Source organism: Marmota monax, unplaced genomic scaffold (genome assembly GCF_021218885.2).
Source record: "Marmota monax isolate L192 unplaced genomic scaffold, Marmota_monax_Labrador192_F-V1.1 WCK01_AAM20220418_F8-fsc00136, whole genome shotgun sequence".
In the NCBI taxonomy this organism is placed as follows: Eukaryota; Metazoa; Chordata; class Mammalia; order Rodentia; family Sciuridae; genus Marmota; species Marmota monax.
In genome coordinates this window covers 2,790,137-2,815,328 of record NW_026693905.1, presented here as the reverse complement: position 1 = coordinate 2,815,328, position 25,192 = coordinate 2,790,137, and the positions used below count along the sequence as shown (strand labels likewise).

Genomic DNA, 25,192 nt, shown 5'->3' with positions numbered 1-25,192 from the left:
AAAAAAATATACTTAACTAAAAAAATATGGTTTCTACTTCTATGAAATCACTTATCACTTTACCTCTGTACTTGTAACATCAGTATCCACCTTGCATTCTAAGCCATTTATGTATATATTTAACCTGTCTTCTTAAATTTTAAATTATTTTATTCATTTTAATTTTTATTGGTTCTTTTTAGTTACATATGACAGAAGAATCATTTTGATATAATTATACAAGCATGGAATATATCTTATTCTAATTAGGACCCCATTCTTATGGAAGTACACAATGGTGAGATTCACTGTGATGTATTCACTCATATATGTATATAGGAAAATTATGTCAGGTTCATTCCACTGTCTTTCCTTTTCCTATCCCCCCTTCCCTTCATTCCCCTTCGTCTAATCTACTGAACTTTTATTCCCTTTGTCCTCATTATTTTAGCTTAGCTTCCATGTATCTGTGAAAACATTCCACCTTTGTTTTTTGGGGGTTGGCTTATTTCACTTAGCATGATAGTATCTAGAACCATCCACTTACTGGCAAATGTCAGAAAGTCATTTTTCTTAATGGCTGGGCAATGCTCCATTGTGTATATACACATTTTCTCTATCCATGCATCTGCTGATAGGCTGGCTCTATAGCTTAGCCATTGTGAACTGTGCTGCTCTAAACATTGATGGGGCTGCATCAATGTAGTGTGCTTATTTTAAATCCTTTGGATATATACTGAGGGGTGAAATAGCAGGGTCAAATGGTGGTTCCATTGCTAGTATTTTAGTACAACCACTCTGGAAAGAAGTATGAAGATTCCTCAAAAAAATACATTTTAAATTCTGGTGTAAGTCCATGTCTGATTCATATTTATGAGCTGTATAACACTATTATACTAGTATTAAATATTTTAGGTACTCAATAAATATGAGTGGTACATATTCTGATCACGCCTACAATAAGAGTGACTTAAGAGACTGAGGCAGGAAGATCACAAGTTTAAGGCCAGCCTTAGCAATTTTAGCCAGGCCCTAAACAACTTAGTGAGATCTAGTGATGTGGCTCATTGGTTAAGAACCCCTGGTGTAACCCTAGTATCAAACAAAAAAAAAAAAAAGAAAGAAAGAAAAGAAAAGAATGCTACATGTAACCCATGTTTATTAGTATTTCTTTAAGAAAGTATGTAGAAAACCATGGGTTCAAAGATCATAGATCATTTGACACTTGCAAAAGATAATGACAAAATTTCTAGGATATTTATTTTTGTAATTCTATGTACTTTCGAAATAAGTACAAACGCTGAGAAGTAAAAACACCCATTGTTGAAAAATGACACGAATTCAAAAACTGGAATTTTCGATGAAAATGAGTTGCTTATGCTAATATTATGCAATGTTTTTAAGAAAACACCAAAGTCACATAGTTCATAATACAGCAATTGAATTTTGAAAAGTACCTGTTATCTCTCTGACTGTCCGAAAAACATTCAGTTTCTCTGGGTCTATAGCTTCAATTGCATTGTAAGGGTCCCTAGAAAATCAAAGAGATATAGACAAATTTAAACTGTGATAAAAAAGTGAAAATATGAGAAATGTGACAATTGTTATTTGAAATAGGAAGGCAAGGAAAGTGTTGTCTAAATTGTTCTATGCTAGATGTGGAGGGGGGGATTAATAGATGTTTGGGGAGATTTTTCATGACACAAAATATAAGTTCGTTGTCAAAGCCTATTCTAGGTCTATTAGAATGGTTCAGTTCCAACTATAATAAAAACAGCTTCAAAGGTAGTGAGTCCATGAACAAACCATCTTATTTTACTTTTAAAATTTTATTCTTAATCAGGAATAATATAATTTGAAAATAAATAATATCATGGTGAGAACAACTAACTTCTGGGTTCCTTGAAGAAGAAATGAAGGGTTTTTATTTATATACTTTGTTTTTCATTGTGTTGTTTTCTTCTTTTGTTTATATATGGTTAATTTATATTCACTTTCATAACAGAAAATATTGGCTTCCATCTAAATGAATTATATTTTCATTTGGAAAAAGCTTACAACAAACATTATAATACTCAAAATGTATAAATTTTGGAAATTTTAAAAAGATCATTTCCTAATGCATAAACATTAATATAATAAAATTATTGATATACAGAAGTCAGATCTTTTCCAAAATAAACAAAAGTGAGTGACCCTTTAAAATTAAAATATTTAGTGGATTTTTTTTCAGTTTACATCTTAAGAAAATATTCTTTGGGTAAAACATATTGACTGTGTAAAATAATTGCATATTTGAATACTAAGCCAAGCATAAACATAGTGCCAAAAACTTCTCAATAATTATAGTAACATTTTAAGTATCTGAATGGATACATAATATTTTTAAGTTATTATATTAAAGGCTTTCCTGGCTGGGTAGAAACTTCATATTAATATGTACCTTTTACAGAAAGATAATTAAATTCATTGGATAAGTTCCAAAAAAATTAAACCTTAAAATTAAACAAATTAAAAAATTAAACAAATAAGAAATTATTTTAAGTATGTATATACTTGTAGCAATCAAATGTGTATTCTTCTTCCAATGAACATTTTTTTTTACCAGCCTATGAGTAACTTATTTATACTATGGAGAAAAAAAATACTACAATACAGTGACCCATTGGATACAGTCTTAATAGAGTTATCAATCAAGGTACTCCACAGTTTCCTGAAACACAGATAGGTATATGATTTATCTCCTGGGTATTTGAATCTAAATCCATTGACATTTACCCCCCTCAGCATTAGAGCCTTGGAAATGTATTAGTTTCTGCAACTTTCATCTCTAGAACCACCTGGTGCTGGCTTTCTTAACTTGGTTCACCAGTATATTCTTCTATACTATAAACCATTTCACATTTTTTAAAGATACCCTGATTGAGTCAATTACTATTTCAAACTAAGAAGAGCTATTAATGGAATGTACTACTAGATTAACATGGGGTGCTGTAGAAAGTTCAGATACTGGATGCTATCAAGCCTGGAGACCCCTGTAGGTGCCTTTCCCTTTTCACACACAAACCTCTGCTCAGAATTTTATCTGAGCATGTGCCACATGAATATCTCTCAAAAGTTTGAGGTCTAAATTAAATGTTTTTGAAAACTTGCTTTTTTTAAAAAGTAAATACATATGGAATAAATAACTATGATTTTGAAGACTATGAATCCCAAAAATGAAGTGTACCATGTGAGAAAACTCTTGTCCTCTCTTTTTAAAGTGCCAAGACATTTATATGCAGATGAAATATCATCTCTGCTATAGGAGAATTAGCTTTCAACATTTATTCTTTGATGAAGAGACATGTGTAGAACAGCTCTAGTCATATCATCAAATATCCTGGCTCTATTGAGAAAGACTCAAAATTCAGGGCAAGCACACAATAATGGGGTCAGTCCAAATCTTATAGAGAACAGTTCCAGGTTGCCAGGAAGTTAATGAATTCTTTACTGTTAGCATGCAGCCCAATGGACCACAGAAATTTTATATACTTAATTTTAGAGATTCAGGACTCTCATAAAGTAAGCTGACGGAATTCCACTTACAAACTTCAAAGTAGCTCTTGGGATTTTCAGTCTACAGTCACTTGAAATCCATAGTACTTTAAAAATCAAGAATTTCCCTGCCTAAATTCAGAGACATGCAAAAGAACATTATGTCCACCCTGTTACTGTGTTTGGTGATACAAAATAAAGACCAGGATAAGAGAGAGAGAGAGAGAGAGAGAGAGAGAGAGAGAGAGAGAGAGAGAGAGAGAGAGAGAGAGAGAGAGAGAGAGAGAGAGACAGAGAGAGACAGAGAGAGACAGAGAGAGAAGAAGAAGAAGAAGAAGAAGAAGGAGGAGGAGGAGGAGGAGGAGGAGGAGGAGGAGGAGGAAGAAGAAGAGGAGGAGGAGGAGGAGGAGGAGGAGGAGGAGGAGGAGAGAGAGATTTTTATAATTCCACTCAACTCACTTCATTTTATCACCAAACCTATTACCTTTTTTATTTCACTGTGTGCCATTATTGCAGTCTATCACATCAACCTTTTCTTGCTAGGGTCTCACTGTGACATGGAATCCACATGCTAACTTGGTGAACATGTTATTACTCTAAGTATATGTACATGAACTGTCAAAAATGCAAAACAGGGGCTGGGGTTGTGGTTCAGTGGTAGAGTGCTTGCCTAGCATGTGTAAAGCACTGGGTTCGATTCTCAGCACCACATTAAAAAATAAATAAACAAAATGGCAAAACATAAAAGAGAAACTGATAACTATAACCATCACGTTTTGCCTATAGTTTCCATTCTAAATGGAAATGAGTACTTATTTCTCTTTCTGGCAATGGCACTACTTTATTATAAACCGAACATGGCAGTTAACTTTCTTTAGCCCTTTTATGTATTATAAATTTAATTGACAAATTGCCAGTAAATTTATTGTGCAAAGAAACTTCTTTCTGAAAAGCACAGTATCATTTAATTATGATTTTTTACCCTTTACTAAAGAATTATCTCAATTATTTTAATTAAAGATACAATCTTATTAAACACTTGTTAGTAATATATTGAGAATAATAACATTAGTAAGATAAAACATTATTTACTAGAAGTTCTCTTTTTATAATAACCTATATTTTTCTTCTTCTATCTGATTCTCTTTTCCTAAACACACCCCCCCACACACACACACACAGTACATAGACCAACATACCTTTATTTATACATATATAGGTAGCCTGAGGTCTGTTGAAATGTATGGTCATGCTTTACTAAGATGAAAGGGGAAGGTTTTGGAATATATGTCTCATTCTGGCATGAGACTGAGCGTGAAAGATATATCATATTTTACATATACACTTGTACTGGAAAAGGCCAAATACATTACACTTGAGACACAATAATATCAATTATAACTTCAAATATTCCAGAGGTAAGTGCTATTATTAAGGACAAAAAATCGTCTGAAGTAAGATGGGTGATTGAGCTTGAAGGAAGTTTTGTCTTTATTTGGTTTCAAAGACAGTGGACTTTAGTTAAGTCTATAAATAACACTTGTGTGCAATTTTCTATACTATAAACCAGACACAGTCACTGAAGTTTTTCTTTTGCACTGTCTTCTCATCCTTCTTTTTTTTTTAATTCTTTTTCATTTTCTCTCTTTCTTTTCTCCTCTCCCTCTTTTTCTCTGCATCCACCAAACCCTCTTGTTTTTTAAAATATTTATTAAGACTTGACAATATGCCACATATAGAATTGAATAGTTCAAAATTATTTTTGTTTTTAATTGCCATAAAGGTCAGAGGAGATGCCTGTTTATTATCCATCCCATTCTCAGTTTTTCACTGGAGGACCACCCAACTTAGTTCAAACTGTCCATCATGGAGCTGCAAATCGAATTCCACTCTGGTCTGGATCAAGTTACCCAGGTAGAAACTCTACTTTGCATTTTCTGTGGTTATTATTAGTTGTTTTGTTTTGATTACCTTTCGACTTCTAATCCAAACTATTTGATGTTTGAATAAAGGGATTGTTTATTACCTAAATGAATTAGCAAAATTGTTCTCCTAAAAAGTCTGGTTTAATCAAAGTTTTGTAATATTCTTCTCAGGTACATGCAAATGCATTGTTCTTACTGAGATCATCTTGTGTGTTTGTTTTGAATTTACTTATTGAAGTTTTTCCCCACCCTAGATCATGGGTGAATGAGAATATGTAAAATCGTTTTGTAACTATTATAAATCCAGAGTTTGAAAAAATATATTGTATGATGAACCAAGATTAAATTATTCTGAACCTCACTGTATGAAATCTTGTCCAAGCCTTCCCATCTATGTGAATTTTCACCATTAGAAGGTCAGTTTTCATAATCCTGCTAGTGTCATTAAACTTTTTCAGTGGTTATCAATAGAGGTAGTTCCACTCCACTAAAGGGAAGTCAGGGCATTTGTGGAGTGTTTTGATTCTAATGGTAATTGGGGGATGATTGAGACTTTTAGTAATAATCTGGGGCCAAGGTAGTTAAAAGCCTCTTAAAGTGAAGAATTGCGTCTCCTCTGGTACAACCTTAAAACATCCTCCCTGACATTTAGAACCTAATATCTGCAAACTTCTTGAATAATACTACTTTGTATGTAATTCCCTATGCAAGTATCTCTAATTTCAGTGAAACTTATTTCCCTCTTCCTTTGGTTACATCATGTTCTGGTTATTTATGTTCTATTCTAGGGGTCAGCAATTCCTCTGTTGCTCCATGCCCCCACCCCCACATTTCTTATACAAAATGAATTCTAATCTCACTTCTCATAAATTCAAATTTTCATTATAAGTGGAAGCTGAGCATTTTCCTATCAATGCCTATTTTTATTATAAGTGACTTTTATTTCTTTAAATTATAACTGGTGAATTATAATGATTTTCTAAAAATTATGTATGCAATAGGCTCTATTCTCCATAGGTTTTCAGTATTGAGAAGAAGCATCAAACGTTTAATATATAAAAGAGAAAAGTTGAGCTCTATAGGGATGAAAACCACTTGTCTAATACAATTCATGAGAATATGACTTCAAATCGTTCCCCACACTGATGGACCTGAAGCTATTTCATTTATTATTTCCACATAGAAGCAGGTATTGTGCATTAAGTAAATCTCTCTTATTTCTCTGCTTCTCATAGGAACTAATTAATATTTGATCTTTCATTCATGGTAATATTTGATTTTAAAAATAATCAAATACAAATATGTTGCTTTATTAATTTTCATATATTTTTTAAATTATAAAGATTTTTTAAATTATAAAGATTTTTAAAATTATAAACATTAACCCAGGTCTCCTACACAGGGAGCCAAAGAGGCTAAGACAACAATGCAGAAGGCCAGTGGAGAATATGGTAAAGTCAAGGGACAGGCCTCATTTCCAGTGCTAGGGCTGTCCATCTCCAACAGACTGCAGCCATGTAACAATATGAACTTGCACTAAACAAGTCTACATTTTTTTAAAGAGAAGTTCAAACTTTTATTTAAAAAATAACATTTCTTAGACCAAATACAACAAATCAGGAAGAAATTACATATATACTATTACAGTATCTGAGAGGAAACAATATTAAAATTTATATTTTAAAGTAAAGAGTTATTTTGTGCAATAAGACAAACAATAACGTGTTTAAATGGAAAGAAATAGTTTGTTTTATTGTTCTTGATATTCCTATTTGGACATGTTTATTTTTAATGTTTTAGATGTTTGTGCTTCTAGAAATTATGTGCAAAAATATGTTCAGAATAAGATTTTGAATTGAAATATGTATGTGATAGTCTTTATCTGTTGCCTGTAGTGCTAATATTTAGGGATTAAGTAGTAATATAGACAAAAAGTTAAAATATAAAATAAAAATATTGACATTTTTATTACAATTCAGAGGATACAAATTTGGTTGTTTTCCCAGTTAAAACCAGCAGGTGGTTCTGAAATGAAGGCATGCAGATAATGTTCCAATTTGTATTACCAAAATGAAATTTGTTTAATAGATCTCTTACAGTCATAGTAATTTCCCAGTTCAAGAAAATATAAAAAGATTTCATAAAGGCAAAGAAAATTTCTGAAAGAGTTTCAGGAGAATTCCAACTTTGTTTTATGCCAGGTTATCTGATTTGATTTAACATGGAAATTTTTAAAGGATTATTAATTTACATTATCTTGACCTAATCAGTTAGAAATTCGAGTGAAGTTCGCCACTTTATCAATTAATATTATTTTCTTAAAAGCAACTAAAAATAACTCAAACTTGATGCAAACTACAAATTTTAGGAGAATTCCATGCCAATAAATTTTAACTTAAATACAAATTTATATTTTCCCATCTAATTAAAACTGGAGCTGCATCCCAAAACTCTGGTTTACTATCACTGCTTTTGAACTGGCCTTGGCTTTTATTGGCAAAGAGCATTAACAGAAGGTAAAACTGTTCTAGGTTAAAAAGAATCCAACAAAGTTAAGGAATCTCTTCTGTTTTGTCTACATTTTGTAAAATAGTTTTGAATAAAATTGAATACTGACCCATGAATACCAGTGACAAGGAAGATCAAATTCCCATTGATCTTTGTACAGTTTATGAATTTGTCAATGTTACTGGAATCCACAGTCTGAGCTGACATCAGTGATCCCGTGCCAATGCCATCACAAGCTGTAGAAACAAGACTCACAGTCAGCGGGCTGAAAAACTGATTTTTGGTCAATAAATTATTGCACTCTCATGATAAAGGAAACAGCATTTTATTGAAACATTAAAAAGTTAATTTTTTTCTGGAAAATAAAATAATTCATTCATCATTTACTCTTGTCCCTACTTAAAATATTGTCCTAAATAAAAAAAATAAATAAAGATTGTCCTTGCATGAGTCTTTGTAAGAACAGTATTTTATACTAAAACCTGACATTCATACACCACATAAAAAAGAAAAGCCTTCATTAATCATTGCTTTTTCTTACTAGATTAAATTTACTTATTTTCTAACCCAATCTAAAACATTACTTTAAATACTTTAAACTGCTGGTCACTTTAACAAAATATTTTCCTGGCTTACTAATATTCTACAACATGTAATTTGAAAAACACTGGACTAATGAAGAATATACATCAAGTAAAGAATACGAATGATATGAGTTGTTACCATATCAATTTGGGTCAAGGGATATTTATTTAAATACTTGGACTTAAGGTTACCTCTGCTTTCTGAAGGCTTTATTTAAAATAAAAGTGTGTGTGTGTGTGTGTGTGTGTGTGTGTGTAGAAAAAGGGGAAGGGAAGGAAAGAGAGGGAGAGAGGAGACAAGGCAGTCTAAAATGTGAAGTTTGGCATTTTCTAAGGAACTCCTTGATCTTTGAGAAGCTTAATAATGTTTGAAAGATGTGAGCTATACTTTGGTCCTGCTTAATTTAAGCTTCATTCTGGTGAGGAATTTGATCACTCACAGCTAGAAGGGATTTCTTCCTTCACTAAAATCCTACAGCATGAATTATCTGCAACATTTATTTAATGCTTGTAGTAAACCTCATTGTCATTTTGCACATCTTTTAAAAATTATTTTAAGATCTGGAGAGTAAGTTTCATGTGGTCTATCCCTTTGCATTCCTGTTTATGCATAGCAGATAATTTTGTGTAGAGTGGCATTTGAGCTATGATACTAAAATAAGCATGCAAATCCTTGTTGAGTATCAAACATCTAATATTTGTTACCAACCAAATGGAACTTTATTTCTGAGCTCCTATGAAAGTTAACTCTTGAGTTTTATCTGGACCATTTTAGTTGACATAATTCAAAACCAGTAATACGCACTGTTAGTTGATACTTTGGGGAACTGTCCAAAGTCATGGGAAGTATAGGGGAACAGGAAGGTTTCATTGTGGTAGTGAGTTTATTCTGAGGCTAACTTCATTGGCCTATTGAAAAGTAAATGAAAGACCCTGGTATAAGGTCTCCATATAAGCCTTGGTATAAGACCGTGTTCTAACCGAAGTATTCTAAGCTATCACTTACCTTTTGGGCAAATATCAGTGCAAGGTTTACACATTTTAATCCCATTTTCTTCTACTTCCATCTTGGAACTAGGGCAGGCACGCACACAAGAACTAGAATCAACCACAAAGTTATCTGATACAAAAAAAAGGTAAAAAAATAAAAGTTAAAATAATGTTAATGTGTAGTCATCACAATTATGTATTTATTTTTATTTTTTATTTCTTCAGCTGAACTACCCAGGTGTGCTTTACCACTGAGTTACATCCTCAGCCCCTTTTATTTTGAGACAGTATATCTCTAAGTTGCTGAGGACCTCATTAAATTGCTATGGCTGGCTTCAAACCTAGGACCTCCTGCCTAGGTCTCCCAATTTACTTGGATTACAGGTCTTGACACTATGCCTGGCTCAGCTATCAAGTTTAAATAAAACATTGTAGGGTTTGACAGTTTATATGTCTCTTCCCTTAAAACAGTTTTTTTTTTTTAATATCTCAACTTGAAATAGTATCTTAACCATCCACACTGAAATTTTAGGCATTGTGTTAGCAGAACCTTGCACTTGCTTTTCTATGGCTCTATATCCCGAACTGCCCCCAAGATATAGTGGATTTTCTTTATACACTTAGGAAACTACATGACATTTAGTTTGTGTTTCTCAATAGTTCCACTTCATTTCAGGTCATGATGCAAGTTGGAAGTCTAAAAATACTTCAAGTTCATGAAGCACAAATGAAGCTTAAGTTAAATTGCTTTGGATCAAGAGAGTGCACTTCATAACCAGGAGAAAATGTTTAAAATATGTTCTATGTTTCAATGGAGTGCCATAGAACATTCCCATATATACTTTATTTTTTAAAAAGAAACAAAAGGAAATTTCAAAGGGTATAGACATGGAACATTTTATTACCTAAACTTAGTGAAATATTTAGGAGGCTGGGTGATCTTTGATACACCAGAACATCCTCTACAAAATAAGGGAAAAATAACTGTCTTTGGACTATCCCACCATAAAGGGAAAACACAGTGCCTGTAAGATCATTCTGGTTTGAAAGGCAGAATCATCCTATGCTTGGGAATAGTGCTCTAGCCCACTATGCAATAATGTGGAAGCCTTCCAGACTGGAGGGGAGCCCAGAGCAGGAAAGGCACATGGTACAGGCAATTTTGTTACTTGGGACATAAAACCCAATAGGTTGTATAATATAGGCAGTGATATAGTGGGAATACATGGCACGTGAAGTTATGATAAGTAGCAACTGGAAAAACTTAGCAGATAGGTTTCTGGAGCTAAGTCATGCCATTAGTAGCATTTAACAAAGAGTTCCTGGCATGTTTCCGAATCCTGGTAGAGTCAAAATACCTCATCATGGGTCAGTGGTTACACTCGTGGCTGGAACTACCCATGGTGAAAAAAGTTTTGTTGGAGTCATGATTTCATCACATTAAGAGCCAACAACACTGTAAAACTGAAGCAGTGCATCTGGGATTGGGTATGTGCAAAGGAGAGACACAAGTGACCTGCATTAGCTGGTGATTCAGACCCCATGTCACCCACCCCTTCGCTTGTACACCACACTCAGCTCATGCCTTTGCTACATGGAGATGAGAGGTGGCACTTAGGAAAAGCTGACCAAAAAAAAAAAAAAAAAAAACACAAAAAGTTAAACTTGATCCACGGGTGCAAACTGAAAGTGGACAGTGGCTTCCCTGAAGCCTCACTTAGGAATGGAGTTGAGAGGCAGAAGAAGGACGAAACCCTTCAGAGGGCACAGTTCTGGGTAGGACAATTCATCACTCATTTTGTATGGAGAAAGAAGAGGCTTCTTATATGGACTCATAAGCAGTGGCTTGCCCTGGAAGGAGAAATACTGGAAAATCTGATAATGAAGCAAATCTGGGGTACTCATGGGAGTAGGCACAAAGCATGGAGATCTCTTTATTCCAGTTGTCTACCACAGAGCATTGACCTCCAAAGAGTTCCTTTGTTGAGAGGGTATCAAAGCCCATTTCTGCTTCCTTCCTTTCCCCTACAGGTAAAGATTCTGAGACTATTTCCTAATAACCTAATCTCTTTGCCAGGAGACCCCAACCTGCACCAGGTTCATCTACTATGTATTAAGTAAGTATTCTTTCTGTGAGGTCTTGGATAGTATCATATAATTAAATGCTTTCATATTTATGCAGCAATTTATGCCAAGTAGAATGAATAAAGATTATAATTGGCCTTATGCCAATGAGGTTCAGGTTTTGAAGCCAAATTTGTTTCAAAAAGGTATGTTATTTGGAGATGCTAAATTTCAGAACTCTGGATTAGGAATTGTAGACCTGTATTTAGAAGCTAAATGTCCTTGTTTTCCCAAGACACTTCAAGCTTGGCAAACCAAGAATCACAAAGAATGCTCATCTAAAATTTAAATTTCACAGTGGACGTGTACTGAAGTGTTTAAATTAGCCTGTAGTTTCACAGACGTAAACTAATCAAAGACAATAAGCTTTAAGCGAGTTACTACATCTGTATTCTGTAGATCATAAAGCTTTCCTTTAAAAAAGTATGTGAAGAAATGTAACTTTTTTTTTTTTTGGCCTTTCCAGTAGATGAAACATGAAACATGGAGAAAAGTCCCACTGGTCACTCAAAGAAATTGACTCTAGGAAATGTCAGCACATATGTTATATTGAATACCTGGAGAGCAATGCTGGTCATTTTGAATACCCAGGATAAGTAAACAGTTTGCCAAAGCTCCCTAAATGTATTCTTTATACCTATTATTTTTTGTTTAAAATTAGATTTTATATGAAAATTATAATAATATATATCTTAGTGTAAACAAATTATATGAATGAATTTAGGTAGAAATCCATTCTACTAGAAGCAGGCCCTATTTATTACATAGCTTGCTTCCACTCTATTAATCAATTTAATTAACTTTTCCAAGAAACAGCATAATGTGCAAGAAAACTCAGGTGTATTGAAAATAACAAATTCAGGAGTCAATAACTCATTGCTCTAACCTCAAACATTCTAATCCTTCACTATGAAGTTTAGAACACTTAAATATCTTGAGCTTTAATTTCCTTGTTTATGAAATGAGAGTGAGAGTACCCATACCCAAAGTAATCCATGACTATTCAAACTTCAAATTAAAATGGATTTATAAGAAATGTTTTCTCATGTCCAAATAATGCTCTAATTAATTGGAGTATTTTTATTGTATCACTTACGTGGGCACTTCTTGACACAGAATGCTCCATAAGTGTACTTTGCATTGAAGTTGTGTTCCAATTGAAAAGTGGTTGGATTGTAGACAAAGGTTTGGGGACACTGAGTCACACATGCCCCACTGTCATTGAAGTTCATGCAGGCCTGCAACAGCAAATATAACTTTCATTTACAAATTTACTTTCATATTATTTGTAATGAAATACATACTAATGAAACACTGTGGTGATACTTTTATGAAAGTTGTGTTCATTACCTAGTATACATCAATTGTATAGATACTGCAAATTTTGATACTTTTAAACTCATTTATGCTTCTGAGTTTCCATAAATTTTTGTTCAAATGTCAGTGATATACCATGTATGGTTTCTAATATTCAAATTGCTTAGTATTTAGCCACTGATTTTGAAACTAAGAAATGGTTTAGATTATTAAAATTAGCTGACAGTGAGGAATTATTGAAGTTCAGACTGATTAAAATCATTTATATTAAGTTTTAAGGTCAATTGAATCTCCAATTCTATGTTTGTTTGTTTGTTTTGTTTGTGTGTGTGTGTGTGTGTGTGTGTGTGTGTGTGTTTGAGCTTTCATATAGACTTCAGTGCTTTAAGTGGAATGTTAAACATAAACATCACCATTGAATAGTGAGGAAATGTGATGGATGTTTAAAGTGGACTTAAGGAAAAGGTCTGGCAGGTGACTAGCCACAGGTAAATTTAAGGTATATAATTAATCTGTAAATAAATAAGGTGAGGCCATTTCTTGTATGGCATTTTTCAAAATGCCACACAATTTAGTAAAGCCACCCCTTCAAATAAGACAGTTCCTCTCTGCTGACACAGATTTGTCTTGAGAACTCAATTCATTAGTACTTTCAAGCTCATTTGAGAAGAACTAAGAATCATTTTACCACCTGAGAATTAGGTATTTGGTAGCAAATAAAAACATATGTATAAGTACACATAAGCATGTGATTAACAAAAGTATGGATGAGCTAATTCTCTTAATTAAGAAATTAAGCTTTCATAGGCATAATTCAAGACTTGGAAGGCAAGCTAATGTGAACTCAAGTTCTGTTTTACATTTCATCATAAATTGTCATATGGTTATTAATAAGCATTAATTTATTCTGTTTCCTCAAAACATTTGCTTCATCAATTGTTGTTTTAGTGAGCACTTTATCACAAACATGACAATTCTCTGATGAAGGTCTACTAGATGCATAATCAGAATGAGACTCAGTGATGAAACATTATTCACTGAGATGACACTTTCTAGGAAGAATCTATTAAAAACCAATCTAGAAAACTCAGTAAGTTTTAATTTATGGTTATGAAACTTCATGTGTCCTTATAATTGCTTTACTAACATATTTTATGCAATCTTATGCATAGATTGCTTGGCAACAAAGAACATAAGCCAGAGAAATAAAAAAAAAAAAAATTACCTTTCAGACAACAAACAAGAATATTGTAACTTATACCAGGGCCTCAGTCTGGTATTCATGAGCATTCTGTAACAAATGCCAGAATGTAATTACTGGGCCATTCCAAAAAAGTAATGAAATGAGGATTTTGAACGTCACTTGATCTGCTTGTCATGATAATGAAACAATAAAAAAAAAAAGAGGTGATTTCAAACTTCTGAGAGTTTTTATTATTGTTTATTATAGTTATTGTTTTGTAATTATTAAAGCAACACTTTCAGGGTTCAGTGTCTTCAAAGATCAATCTTCCAAGCTCATCTGTCTGTATTGGTGATGGACAAGAAAAAGTTCTCAGTTTAGGAACTGCTGAGCTTCTACCTCAGATGTTTAGCATTTTTTTTTTTAAAGAAAGAGTGAGAGAGAGTGAGAAAGAGGGAGAGAGAGAGAGAGAATTTTAATATTTATTTTTTAGTATTTGGCGGACACAACATCTTTGTCTGTATGTGGTGCTGAGGATGGAACCTGGGCCGCACGCATGCCAGGTGAGCGCGCTACCGCTTGAGCCACATCCCCAGCCCCAGATTTTTAGCATTTTGATTTCCTTTTTATCTGCCTCCCTCTATATTTCTGCAATAAATATTTTTTTATTTCACTATACAATTAGAATAGATAAGTTCAATTTCTTATAATAGTTTTTAAAAACTAAGAAATTACTATGTATACGATTTTTAATTTTATTTTGCTTATTGAAATTAAGCATCAACTTTTCTAAATGCTCAATTCTAGAATATATGTTCGTGTGTTAGATATTTAAGAAGCAGAATAAAGAAAACAGTTTTTTTGCATTCACTTTCAACAGTAAATGTGATTTGCTATTTTTACAACTTTTAGCTTAAAAACAATACCCTAGAATACTAGGGTTCTGGTGTATAAAATTGAGTTAAATAATGCTCTCAGAACTGCTCATATGTATTCCAAAGAACAAAAAGTACTATATCAAGGATATGATATCAAAATGTAATTAAAGTGTCCCTAACAAGTTGCAAATGCAGCTAAAATATAAAACATAAAATTAGCATATTGGTTGTTTTAATGTGCATTTGTAAATCTTAAATTTTGAATAACATAAACCTGTAAAGAATAGGAACAGGAAAAATACTTAAACACATAAACTTATCTGTTATAATCATGAAATTTATAGTAAAAATACAAAATGCAATTGCCCTCCCTGATGGTACTTAAATATGCAATGATATGGACAAGCAACCTCTGCATTTTTGGAAAGGATATTATTAGATGCTAAGAAAGATACCTCAACATATTCTCCAATAAACCTCACTTTTAACATAAATTGTGTCCAAAGTGCAGAAATAATTCAGTGGAACAGAATAATTCCAGTTAATCAATAGCCAACTCAGTAAGAACATGATTTCTAGGAAGAGGCCCTTAAGGATCTTGCTTAATCTTAAAATGGCAAAACTTGATGTTAAATAATCACATGGGAGAAATTCAATATGGCTGAGACAAAGAAAGAGCAAAGGAGAGGAAAAGAGGAATAGGGAGAACTCCCAGACGTACAAAGCAGTCCGTATCCTTAGGTCCTGCGCAGCCTCCAGCACATTCTCTATGGCAGCAGTCACTGACATAAGGTCCATAGCACCTGCCATCACATTGTTCTGCACACACCGTCCTTGTCACTGCAGAAGACAGAAATGGGGTCTCTATCAGAATCAGCCACCAACGAAAACTCCTAAAATTATGTGAAACGACTGAGAAAAGCTAAGTTCTGAAGTAATAATTTACTAAACCCAACCCTGACTCAATTCGGCAAACATTTAATGAGCAAAGTTGGCATTTAGATCAAAATTACTAAAAACAAACAAACAACATAGAACCTCCAAAATTATATGTGCATTTATTTTTATGTTCTTTCTTGTTTCAGAGAATATTTATAGTGCCGTATAAAAATCATTCAGGTTGGGAAAGATGGAGTCAGCAATGAGATTACTTCACACAATGTATATGGTAAGGTCCTGTGGGAAAAGGTGGTCCCAAAAGTGAATTTAAGACTTTTAATAGTTAATGAGGAAAAGGAAACAAATATTTTCTTTATTCACAATATATTTTACATGAGGAAAACCAAAGAAGGAAGGTAAGAAGAAGGAAGAGGTGGTGAGAGGAAGGGAACACTTATAACTTTCACTGGTCTTTTCTCATCCTTCTGTCCAAGCTGACAGCATCATATTATAGTATACTTTCATATAAGAAAGGCTATGGACAGTGAGTCAAAATTATAGTAACAAGGGACACAATTATTTTTAGCTCAGTTATTCCACTGAAATTTTAAAGTATTTTTCAAGTATGAATTTTACAGGATATGGGTAGCATATCATTTCCATATTTCCGGTTTTGCCTTATTTCTTTCAACTTTTGTGACTAGTTTTTCTAAGCTTCTTTCACTGCTACTTTACAAAGACTCTGCCTCTTAAACATTAGTATTCCGCAGATTTGGTTTTGACAATTTTCTGTGGGCTACAGGCTCATTCCTGGCGAAAATTATTCAACCCAAGTTGTATGACTTCAAGATCCAAAATGGATTCTCTGTGGAGATACTTCTTATCATAAGTTCATAGGAGATTTTGAAAATAAATATTTGGATCTAGATTTGTGAGTTTGTATTTTGTATTTACATTAAATTTTGAAATAAATGATTTCTTCTATAAATATTCTAGCATACAATTCTACATAATAAAATAGCTTGGCCTATTCATTCACCTTTTAAAAAGTCTCAACTTCTCAGTGAAATCTACTCCTATTTAATGCAGAAGCTTCCCCAAACAACTGTGTCCTGGAGACTTTCCTCTCTTTCTACTTCTTCTCTTGTCCAGTCTTAGTCATGTTTTTTTTTTCTTTTTCCTTCCTTCCTTCTTTCCTTCCTTCTTCCTTTCTCACTTCCTTCAATACTTTTTGTTACCGCATCCATCGACATCTAACATGTGTTCCAAATTATTTATTACATTAATTTTATGGTGTATTCCAAAAAAATAGAATTATACCTGGCATTCATGTAATTTTATTTATATTTTATACATACATTATATATGTGTGTGTATACAATTTATAAATACACAAATTACATGTATGCATTAACTATTCATAGTCATATATTGTACTTACATTGCTGTCTTTTAACCAAGTGGTATATTTATATAGGTGTACTAATTATTAATACATACTATATAAAGCAAATGCTTTGCATAGTTTTTTAAAGAGTACATTAAAACATAATATTTTCTCTTCCAGATGAAATAAAGTCCTTTTGATGTATCAAGAATCACTAAAATAGAAGATATGTGATAAATAAACAAATTAGACATTTGAAATAAGTCTCATCATAGGACAGTCTATTAATTTGATTATAGTTGTCCAGGCATTAATCAGCTGGAAAACAATAGCATGGAATTGAATCAACAATCATATCCCATAAGTCACATACATTTTAATTTTAGATGCATATATCTAAGTGTTGATTTCTATTTTTAACTCTATCACCCTTTAAAGTAGTACACAAAATGTTTCAATTTCCCTTCATTTGTTTACTCTGAACTTCTCTGACATAATAGGAAAGTAATATAGAAAACATTTAAATAAATAAGATAATTAATTTAAATTTTATTTTTAAATTATTTTAAATTATTGATTAAATGTTCATATTAAAATCATTTTTGTCATGGGACATTATTTAAACATGGAAATTGGATGTTATGATTATAATAGCACAATCTTAGACTCAGTAACTGGTATTGTACTTTATACCCCCTAAAAGTTGTATTTTCAAAGATTTAATCATATGTAATGTTAGATATTTTGAAATAGCATTTTCAGCCATATGGTACTCAAATATTTCATTCATATCTAGGAAATCTTGATATGCACATTCCATTCCACTTCAGCAACATACAAAAATCATCTAAGTCATTATCCAAAGGCAAATATATTTTTAAATTTATTTTAAGATATTAAAAGGAAATTGTGGGATTTTTCTCAAAAACAGTCTATAATTGAGTTTTTAAACATTAGATTGTATTCAGTATTAAAAATAATACTCTTTAATTCCAAATAAAAATGTTCAAAAAACACATTTGGAAGTATTGATGAATAAGTAAGCAAAAGAACAAAATGATAAACTTAATTTATAAATAGTGATGAGACAAAGTTTGAAAACATCTTTTTACATTGTTTTATGAGACTTATTTTAGAAATAAAACATTCTCCTTGCACACATCCAACTTGTGAGCAGGGCAAAGGGCATGGCATTGTAAAGTAAATCCATTTACCAGAACTTGGTGATTAATAAACATCATTCATTTAATACAGAAAAACTCATCAATCTGTACTCAAAGTTTTTGATGAGAGAGACAAAAAACAAAATACAGCTTCTGAAATCAATGAGATTACTCAGCCTCCATAGGAACATTAACATATAATTGCTTTAGCTTTTATTAATTTCCATCCTTGCTGGGATATTTCAATGGAAATGTTTTCCCTGTGTTTGGTATGCTTTCTAAATTGCTTCACTGGGTGCATTAAAATATTTGGGTCAAGTTTTAACTAGCTTATTCATTGCTGGTATACTGCTATGCAGTTAATATAAAAAGTAAAACCTGAGAAGTTAAACTTATATTTGGGTCAATAAACTTGAAATTGGCAATGGGAATTCATTCAAAATATCCATGACAATCATATGGCAAATTTAAAGAACCAAGTATTCCATGGTAAAGCAATATTGCTGACAGACTATCACCTCTAAAAAACTATAGTATTTGTTAGTAGCATTATCTTACCAGTACCACACTAATGAAAACAAAAGTTTAATTACTTCCCTGAACACAATGATATCCAATGTTTTTATTAAAGTTGCTCCTTTAGAAAAATATTTTTCTTATATGAAGAGTATCAATTTGCAAATGAAATATTTGTTGTTGATTTCTTTAATTTTTTTGTTTTAATTAGTTATATATGACATTAGAATACATTTATGCACTTTGATATATCCTACATAGATGGGATATAATTATTTATTTTTCTGAGTGTACATGTTGCAGAATCATATTGGTCATGTAGTCACCTATATATACATACAGTGATAATGTCTGTTCCATTCTACTATCTTTCTATTACCATATCCCTTCCCCTCCCATCATTTCCCTCTATTTTTATGAGTAGCCAAAAGGACATTACAATGAAAAGCTGAAAGGTCTATTTGCTCATTAACAGGGAGAGCCTTTATAAATGTTTGCTCCCCATATTTTTGAACTTGACTACTTTCCTCCTTCTTTCCTGTCTCCTTCCTCCTTCCTTTCTTTCCTTCATTGCCTTAAAATAGTTTTAACTAGTACACTGTAGTTACATGTAAGCTTGAGATTCATTGTGGTGTACTCACATATGGAAAGAGAGTAATTTGGTCAATTTTGTTGTTCAGTTCTTTCCCCTGCCTGCTCCTCTTCCCTCCATCTGCATCATACCCTTCCTGTATTCTACTGGTCTCCCTTCTGTTTTCATGAGATCCCCTTTACATTCCTGATTTTTTTCTCTCTAGATTCCATATATGAGGTCAAATACTCAACCTTTGGCTTTCTGAGTCTGGCTTTGGATTGGCTTCACTTCATCCACTCTGTTCTTCTAAACTGATTTGTATATTATATCATGTCATGGGATCTTTCAAACTTGAATATAAAAATTCTTATATAAATTAAAAAATGAATTCAATTAGCATCAGTGAGGCCCATAATTATCTATTTGTCATAAGCTCCTAAGGAATGTCACTGCTTGCTGTTCCACAAGCTCCATTTTAGTAGTATTTTATTATTTTCCAAATACACTGACTGAGAATCACTTAATTCCTAATAAATGAAATTAACCAGCAATGTACTAAGAGTTTTTTACAGTTTTAATAAGTTGCATAGGTGAGTCCAATGCACAATCTGGAGTCCAGAAACATTATTCTGTCCAGTCAAATTGAGAAAAATCTCTAAGTCATTTATACCATTTGATTGACAGACTAATTATTCATTGTCTAATTATTCATTAATCATATGACCTCTTGCTTTCATTTCCTATTTGTGTTCTTAAGTGCTCTATCACTAACAGGAAATCAAACAAAAATTGATAAGCAAAGAGATAATAAAATTTGGAGGGAAAATGACCTAGATTTGGGACAGAAACATGGCATGGCTTGTTCTGAAGGTAGAAGTGTCAGAAAAATGGAACATACCATTATTAGCATCTCAGGCAGCAGCTGTATGCACATTAAGTATCATGAGGCAACACCTAATTTCATTGCAAAACATTTTAAAGCACACTTATTTCATTTTTCTTTCATTTTTATCACAGTACTAATAACTTATATCTATGGTGCCTATATTATTTAAATTTTTATGGACAAAATTTTTAAAAACCATGCCCAGAAAACACAGTATATTAATTAGTATTTCAACTTTAAAACACAATATATTAATTACTATTTCAACTTTAAAATGGAGTGTTTTTGAGGTTATAGTATTTTCAGTTACATACCTGGAAGTTTGAATAAAAAGAAAAATGCTTGGGTTAAACAAAGGAGATTTGGGTTGGATGTGAAGAAGAATTTATCGACTATTAGAGTGATAAAAACACTGTAATGAGCTACTGAATGGGTTTCTTGAGTGTTTATTTGTCAGTATTTTAAAGGAAATCTCTCCTACATGCTTTAGACATCCACTTAATTAAAGGCAGGGGGCATGATGAAATGTTCTCTAGAGGACCTTTTAGCTTTAGAGTCCAATATTTATTCCTATGAATGGTGAAATGGTTCCTAAAAAAATGAGCAGACTGGGTCACGTAGCACGCTTTCAGAAGCTGCCATGACAAGGGTGTACTTGGAGAGAAACAAATAAAACTCACAGACCATCCAAGAACAGGCATAACTCCCCCAGAGCAGGCTGAAAGGTGTGGAAAATCAGGTTTAATGAAACTCACACTAAAGTACACACTGCTTATTCATTCTCCCAAAGGAGACTAGCTAGACACATCTGTATACCAAGGGTCAGGTGGACTTTAAGAATTAAATAGGGAGATACAAAATAAGGTACCTGGGCTTCCTCCTGCATTTTGATTCAGCAAGTATAGAGAAGGTGCCAGAAAATTTGTGTTTGTGTGTGTGTGTGTGTGTGTGTGTGTTAAAAACCCAAAGTTTCTTAAAGGGAGATTTTATAAGCCAATATTTTGAAATTTCTGCTCAAAGACATTCTCTTCTTCCTCAGAAAAAGCTCCCCCAGGCAGAAATGGAGATGGGTTTTAAACTGGAATGCTCTTCCTTATTTCCCTCAGTTATAGACTAATTAAGCCAAAAATTGTTGCCAGAGTAAAGCCTTATGATAAAATTGTGTCCTGGTGTGGACAGGGAGGAAATTTTTTACTTTTAGGAATTTTCCGTTATTTTGACCAACACATAAAGTCTAACATATTGAAGAGGCTCTCAGGTGATATGAGGTTATATATATATATATATATATATATATATATATATATATATATATATATATATATCTGTGTGTGTGTGTGAGTGAGTGTGTGTGTGTAATTTTATGTATATGTATATATAAATTTTCATGTTTTTAACAGTTAAAGCAGACAAAGTAGAATTATGAAAAGGTGTGAAGGTGTTTAGGTCTTCCAAATTCCCATTCTCATAACACAAAAGAAAATCTGATTTTCTTTCATTCCTAATTCCTAATTACACTGATGAAGCTATTGTAAATGAACTGACCAGTGTAAACCACAAGGTGTTCACGACCACAGGTAGTATTTAATCCTACATGCAATAACTGCTTAGTTCACCAGGAAAAATTAGCAAATACCTGATCATCCCTCTCTAAAACTTACATTCAGAGGCAGTTAATACAAGCGTGCCCAGATTTTGGCAGGTACTAATTAAGTTTGACCCTTTTCCCAGATAAATCCCTGGTGACCCCAAAGGCTATGCCATGATAATATTGTTAGTTGTGTCAAGGGGGAAAGGGGTCTTGTCTAATCCATTCTTCATCACCAGCCACTTTATCCATTTATTTAATGAAGTTTTATTTAACCTATTTTATTTATAAAGACAAGCTCAATGATTCATCAAGGGACTTTAAAGTTGATTTTAAATCAGACTCTTGGCTACGAGGGAAATTCTCCCTTATTAATAGGCTGTGAGCATCACCAAACTTTGTAAGTCAGTATTCAAAGAAAAAACAATATTGCTCAATTACATCAACTAAAAATAATATTCTTAAGAGTGAGTATGAGCCAGTTTACATATGCCTTATAGGATCATAGATACAACCGTTAAGACTATGATGGAAGGACATGAATCTGCATGAGAAAATTTTTTAAAAAATAGCATCTTTAAAAAGTAGCATCTTTAAAAAAATAGCATCTTTTTTAACATTATAGTTGAAAGCTGCACCTTACAGTCTGTTAGTAAATTACAGAATGGAGATAACATAATCAAAATTGAAATAATCTTATGATGGACTTGTCACACACCAAGAAATGTAGAAAAATTGATATTAATCATTCAAAGTCACTTTGTCTTACAATAGATCACATCTCAACAACAGTCTTGATTGGAAAATGAAAAAAAAAAAACAAAAAATACTCTATCACTTTCACTTCTTCTAGTTATTTATCTGAAATACTAGTAGAGGAGAATGAAGATAATTTCTATTCTACTTAATATGCATCTAAATTTCCTACTAATATTGTGATGAAAATAATCACAGAATATTAAAAATTGAAAAGAAAGAGTCTCATATTGGGTGAAGAATGAATAAGTATCTCTTGAACCAATGAGCTATATCATCTAAATTTTACATTCTATTGATGAGAAATCTGTTACTGTTATTTGCCTCTGATTAAATTCAAAATAATGTTCACATGTCTCTAAGAGATATCAGTACTCTTCAGGCATCCCAGGTAGCTTCCAGTTTTGATGAGGATTCAAAAATCGGACAAACTATTGGTGGGTGCAGAACTGATAGGAGTAACTGAAGATATTGCTAATGAGTAATTGTTATGAGTAAATAAAGAGTGATTTATCCATCAAACCTGTGTATATAAATTCATCTGTGACCAAGCAGTTCTGTTTCTAGAAAGAAATCTGAATTATGGAAGAAGGGGACTTGTGGACAGGTATAATTTTAAAATATACAGTGGTCATAATTGAGGTTAGAACAATGCAACCCTAATGTCCACTAATCAGGAATTGGTTAAGTATAGTACAACCATAACTGGGGGAAATGCTGCAGCATATATAGAAATATGGTTGACCTCCGTATGCTGACATGAAAGGATTTTAAAAATATGATGTATGTAAAATAATAATAAGTTATAAAATAGTAAGTATTCTACTACAGTTTAAATCTGGAATGACCCTTGAAGGCTCATCTATCTAAGGCCTGATCCACAGCTAGTGGTGCTGTTGGGAGGCAATAGGAACTGGGAGGTGGTTGGACAAAGTGGGTCACTGGGAATTAGCCCCTAAAGGGTATATGTGGTCCTGGTCTCTTCTCCTCTCTCTGTTTCTCTCCTTCCTCCCTGTCATGAGGTAAATGGTTGACCTCTGTCACCCATTTCTGTCATGTTTTGTTGTGCCTCACCTCCAGCCCAAAGTAATGGTGGTGCCAGCTGATCATGGACTAAAAGTTCCAAAATTATGAGGCAAAATAAATCTTTCATCCTTTAAGTTGTTTTTCTCAGGTACTTTGTCACAGTGACAAATGTTTACTAACATGTAAATCCACTTTTGTAAATAAAAATCTCAGCACTTATATGTGCTTTTGTTTATACATATATGCTTGAAACACACACACACACACACACACACACACACACCAAACTTTTATTAACAAGTAATCACTTTAGGAGAAAAAACATAGGGGCGGGGGGGGGGGGATGTGCTCACTGAGGGAGAGACATTGTTATATTTAATTCTATACTCTTGGTATCATGTAAATTTTTTAAAAATGGAAAAAATAACTGTAATGAAATAACCTGTGCATTTGGCAGAGAAGTTAATTATCCCAGTGTCACAGATGAAGAAGTTAACATTTAAAAATATTTAACTATACCATCCTGGGTCAAATAATAAGTTATTATCAAATTGGTTTAAAATTAGTGTCCTGGGGCTAGGGTTATGGCTCAGGGTAGAGCACTTCCCTAGGACAGGTAAGGCCCTGGCTTGGAGCCTCAACACCACATACAAACAAACAAACAAAAACAAATAAGTAAATTAAATAAAGGCTAAATTCTTTTAAAAATATTAGTGTCCTGATTCCTATATAACATCACTGTTTTGTATGCATTAATTTAGGAGACAGTGTTGTTAGAGTCTGTAAACAAGTCAAAATAACACCTGGCATTTTGCCAGGGGAATGTTAGAGTTCGTAAACAAGTCTGGATGGTGCCTGGCAAAATGCCAGAGGGAGTGGTTTGAGAAGTAACAAAAGTGATCCATTAAGTGTGGAGATTCCTTATTGGTTGACTGATGTATCTAGTTTATGCTAATTAGATAAGCTGTGTGGAATGTATAAATACTGCTCCTGTCCTGCAATAAACGGCTCCTACTTCTGCTGTATCAATCTGCACAAGTCGTTCATCACCCCCCGGTTATTTTGCCCAGCCAGCCGGGCTGCGGCAAGTGTCTTGCAGCAAAGACCAAATAAAAGGGTGGGGGGAGAAGTCCAGAAATCATTTTATATGCAACATGTTGTAAATAAAATAATCAAACACCGATCTGCTTTACATCTCTAAAAAAGTCTGTTCCAAAGTCAAATTAACTAACATGACTATGAGTGATTATAACAAATACTAAGATATTATTCAAATGTTCTTCACATTATTGGTTTAAGTCATAGAAATAAGTTGATATACGGTGTTTTATAGAATCTTATATAGTAGTGCTTCTGACATACAAAATTTACAGAGGAGGAAAAAGAGCCATA

The 25,192-nt window shown here is 32.9% G+C and overlaps 1 protein-coding gene across 7 annotated transcripts in view; it reads right to left on the bottom strand.

Annotated features, from left to right (window-relative positions):
- Erbb4 (erb-b2 receptor tyrosine kinase 4) overlaps positions 1-25,192 on the bottom strand; it is a 1,059,983-nt gene that overhangs the window by 287,515 nt on the left and 747,276 nt on the right. For all 7 annotated transcript variants that reach the window (XM_058585185.1, XM_046462890.2, XM_046462893.2 and 4 more), the window contains 5 exons: positions 15,747-15,865; positions 12,744-12,885; positions 9,540-9,653; positions 8,059-8,185; positions 1,437-1,510 (listed from right to left, as the gene is read on the bottom strand). In XM_058585185.1, the coding sequence (XP_058441168.1) occupies positions 1,437-1,510; positions 8,059-8,185; positions 9,540-9,653; positions 12,744-12,885; positions 15,747-15,865 (576 nt within the window). The remainder of the gene's footprint in view (positions 1-1,436; positions 1,511-8,058; positions 8,186-9,539; positions 9,654-12,743; positions 12,886-15,746; positions 15,866-25,192) is intronic.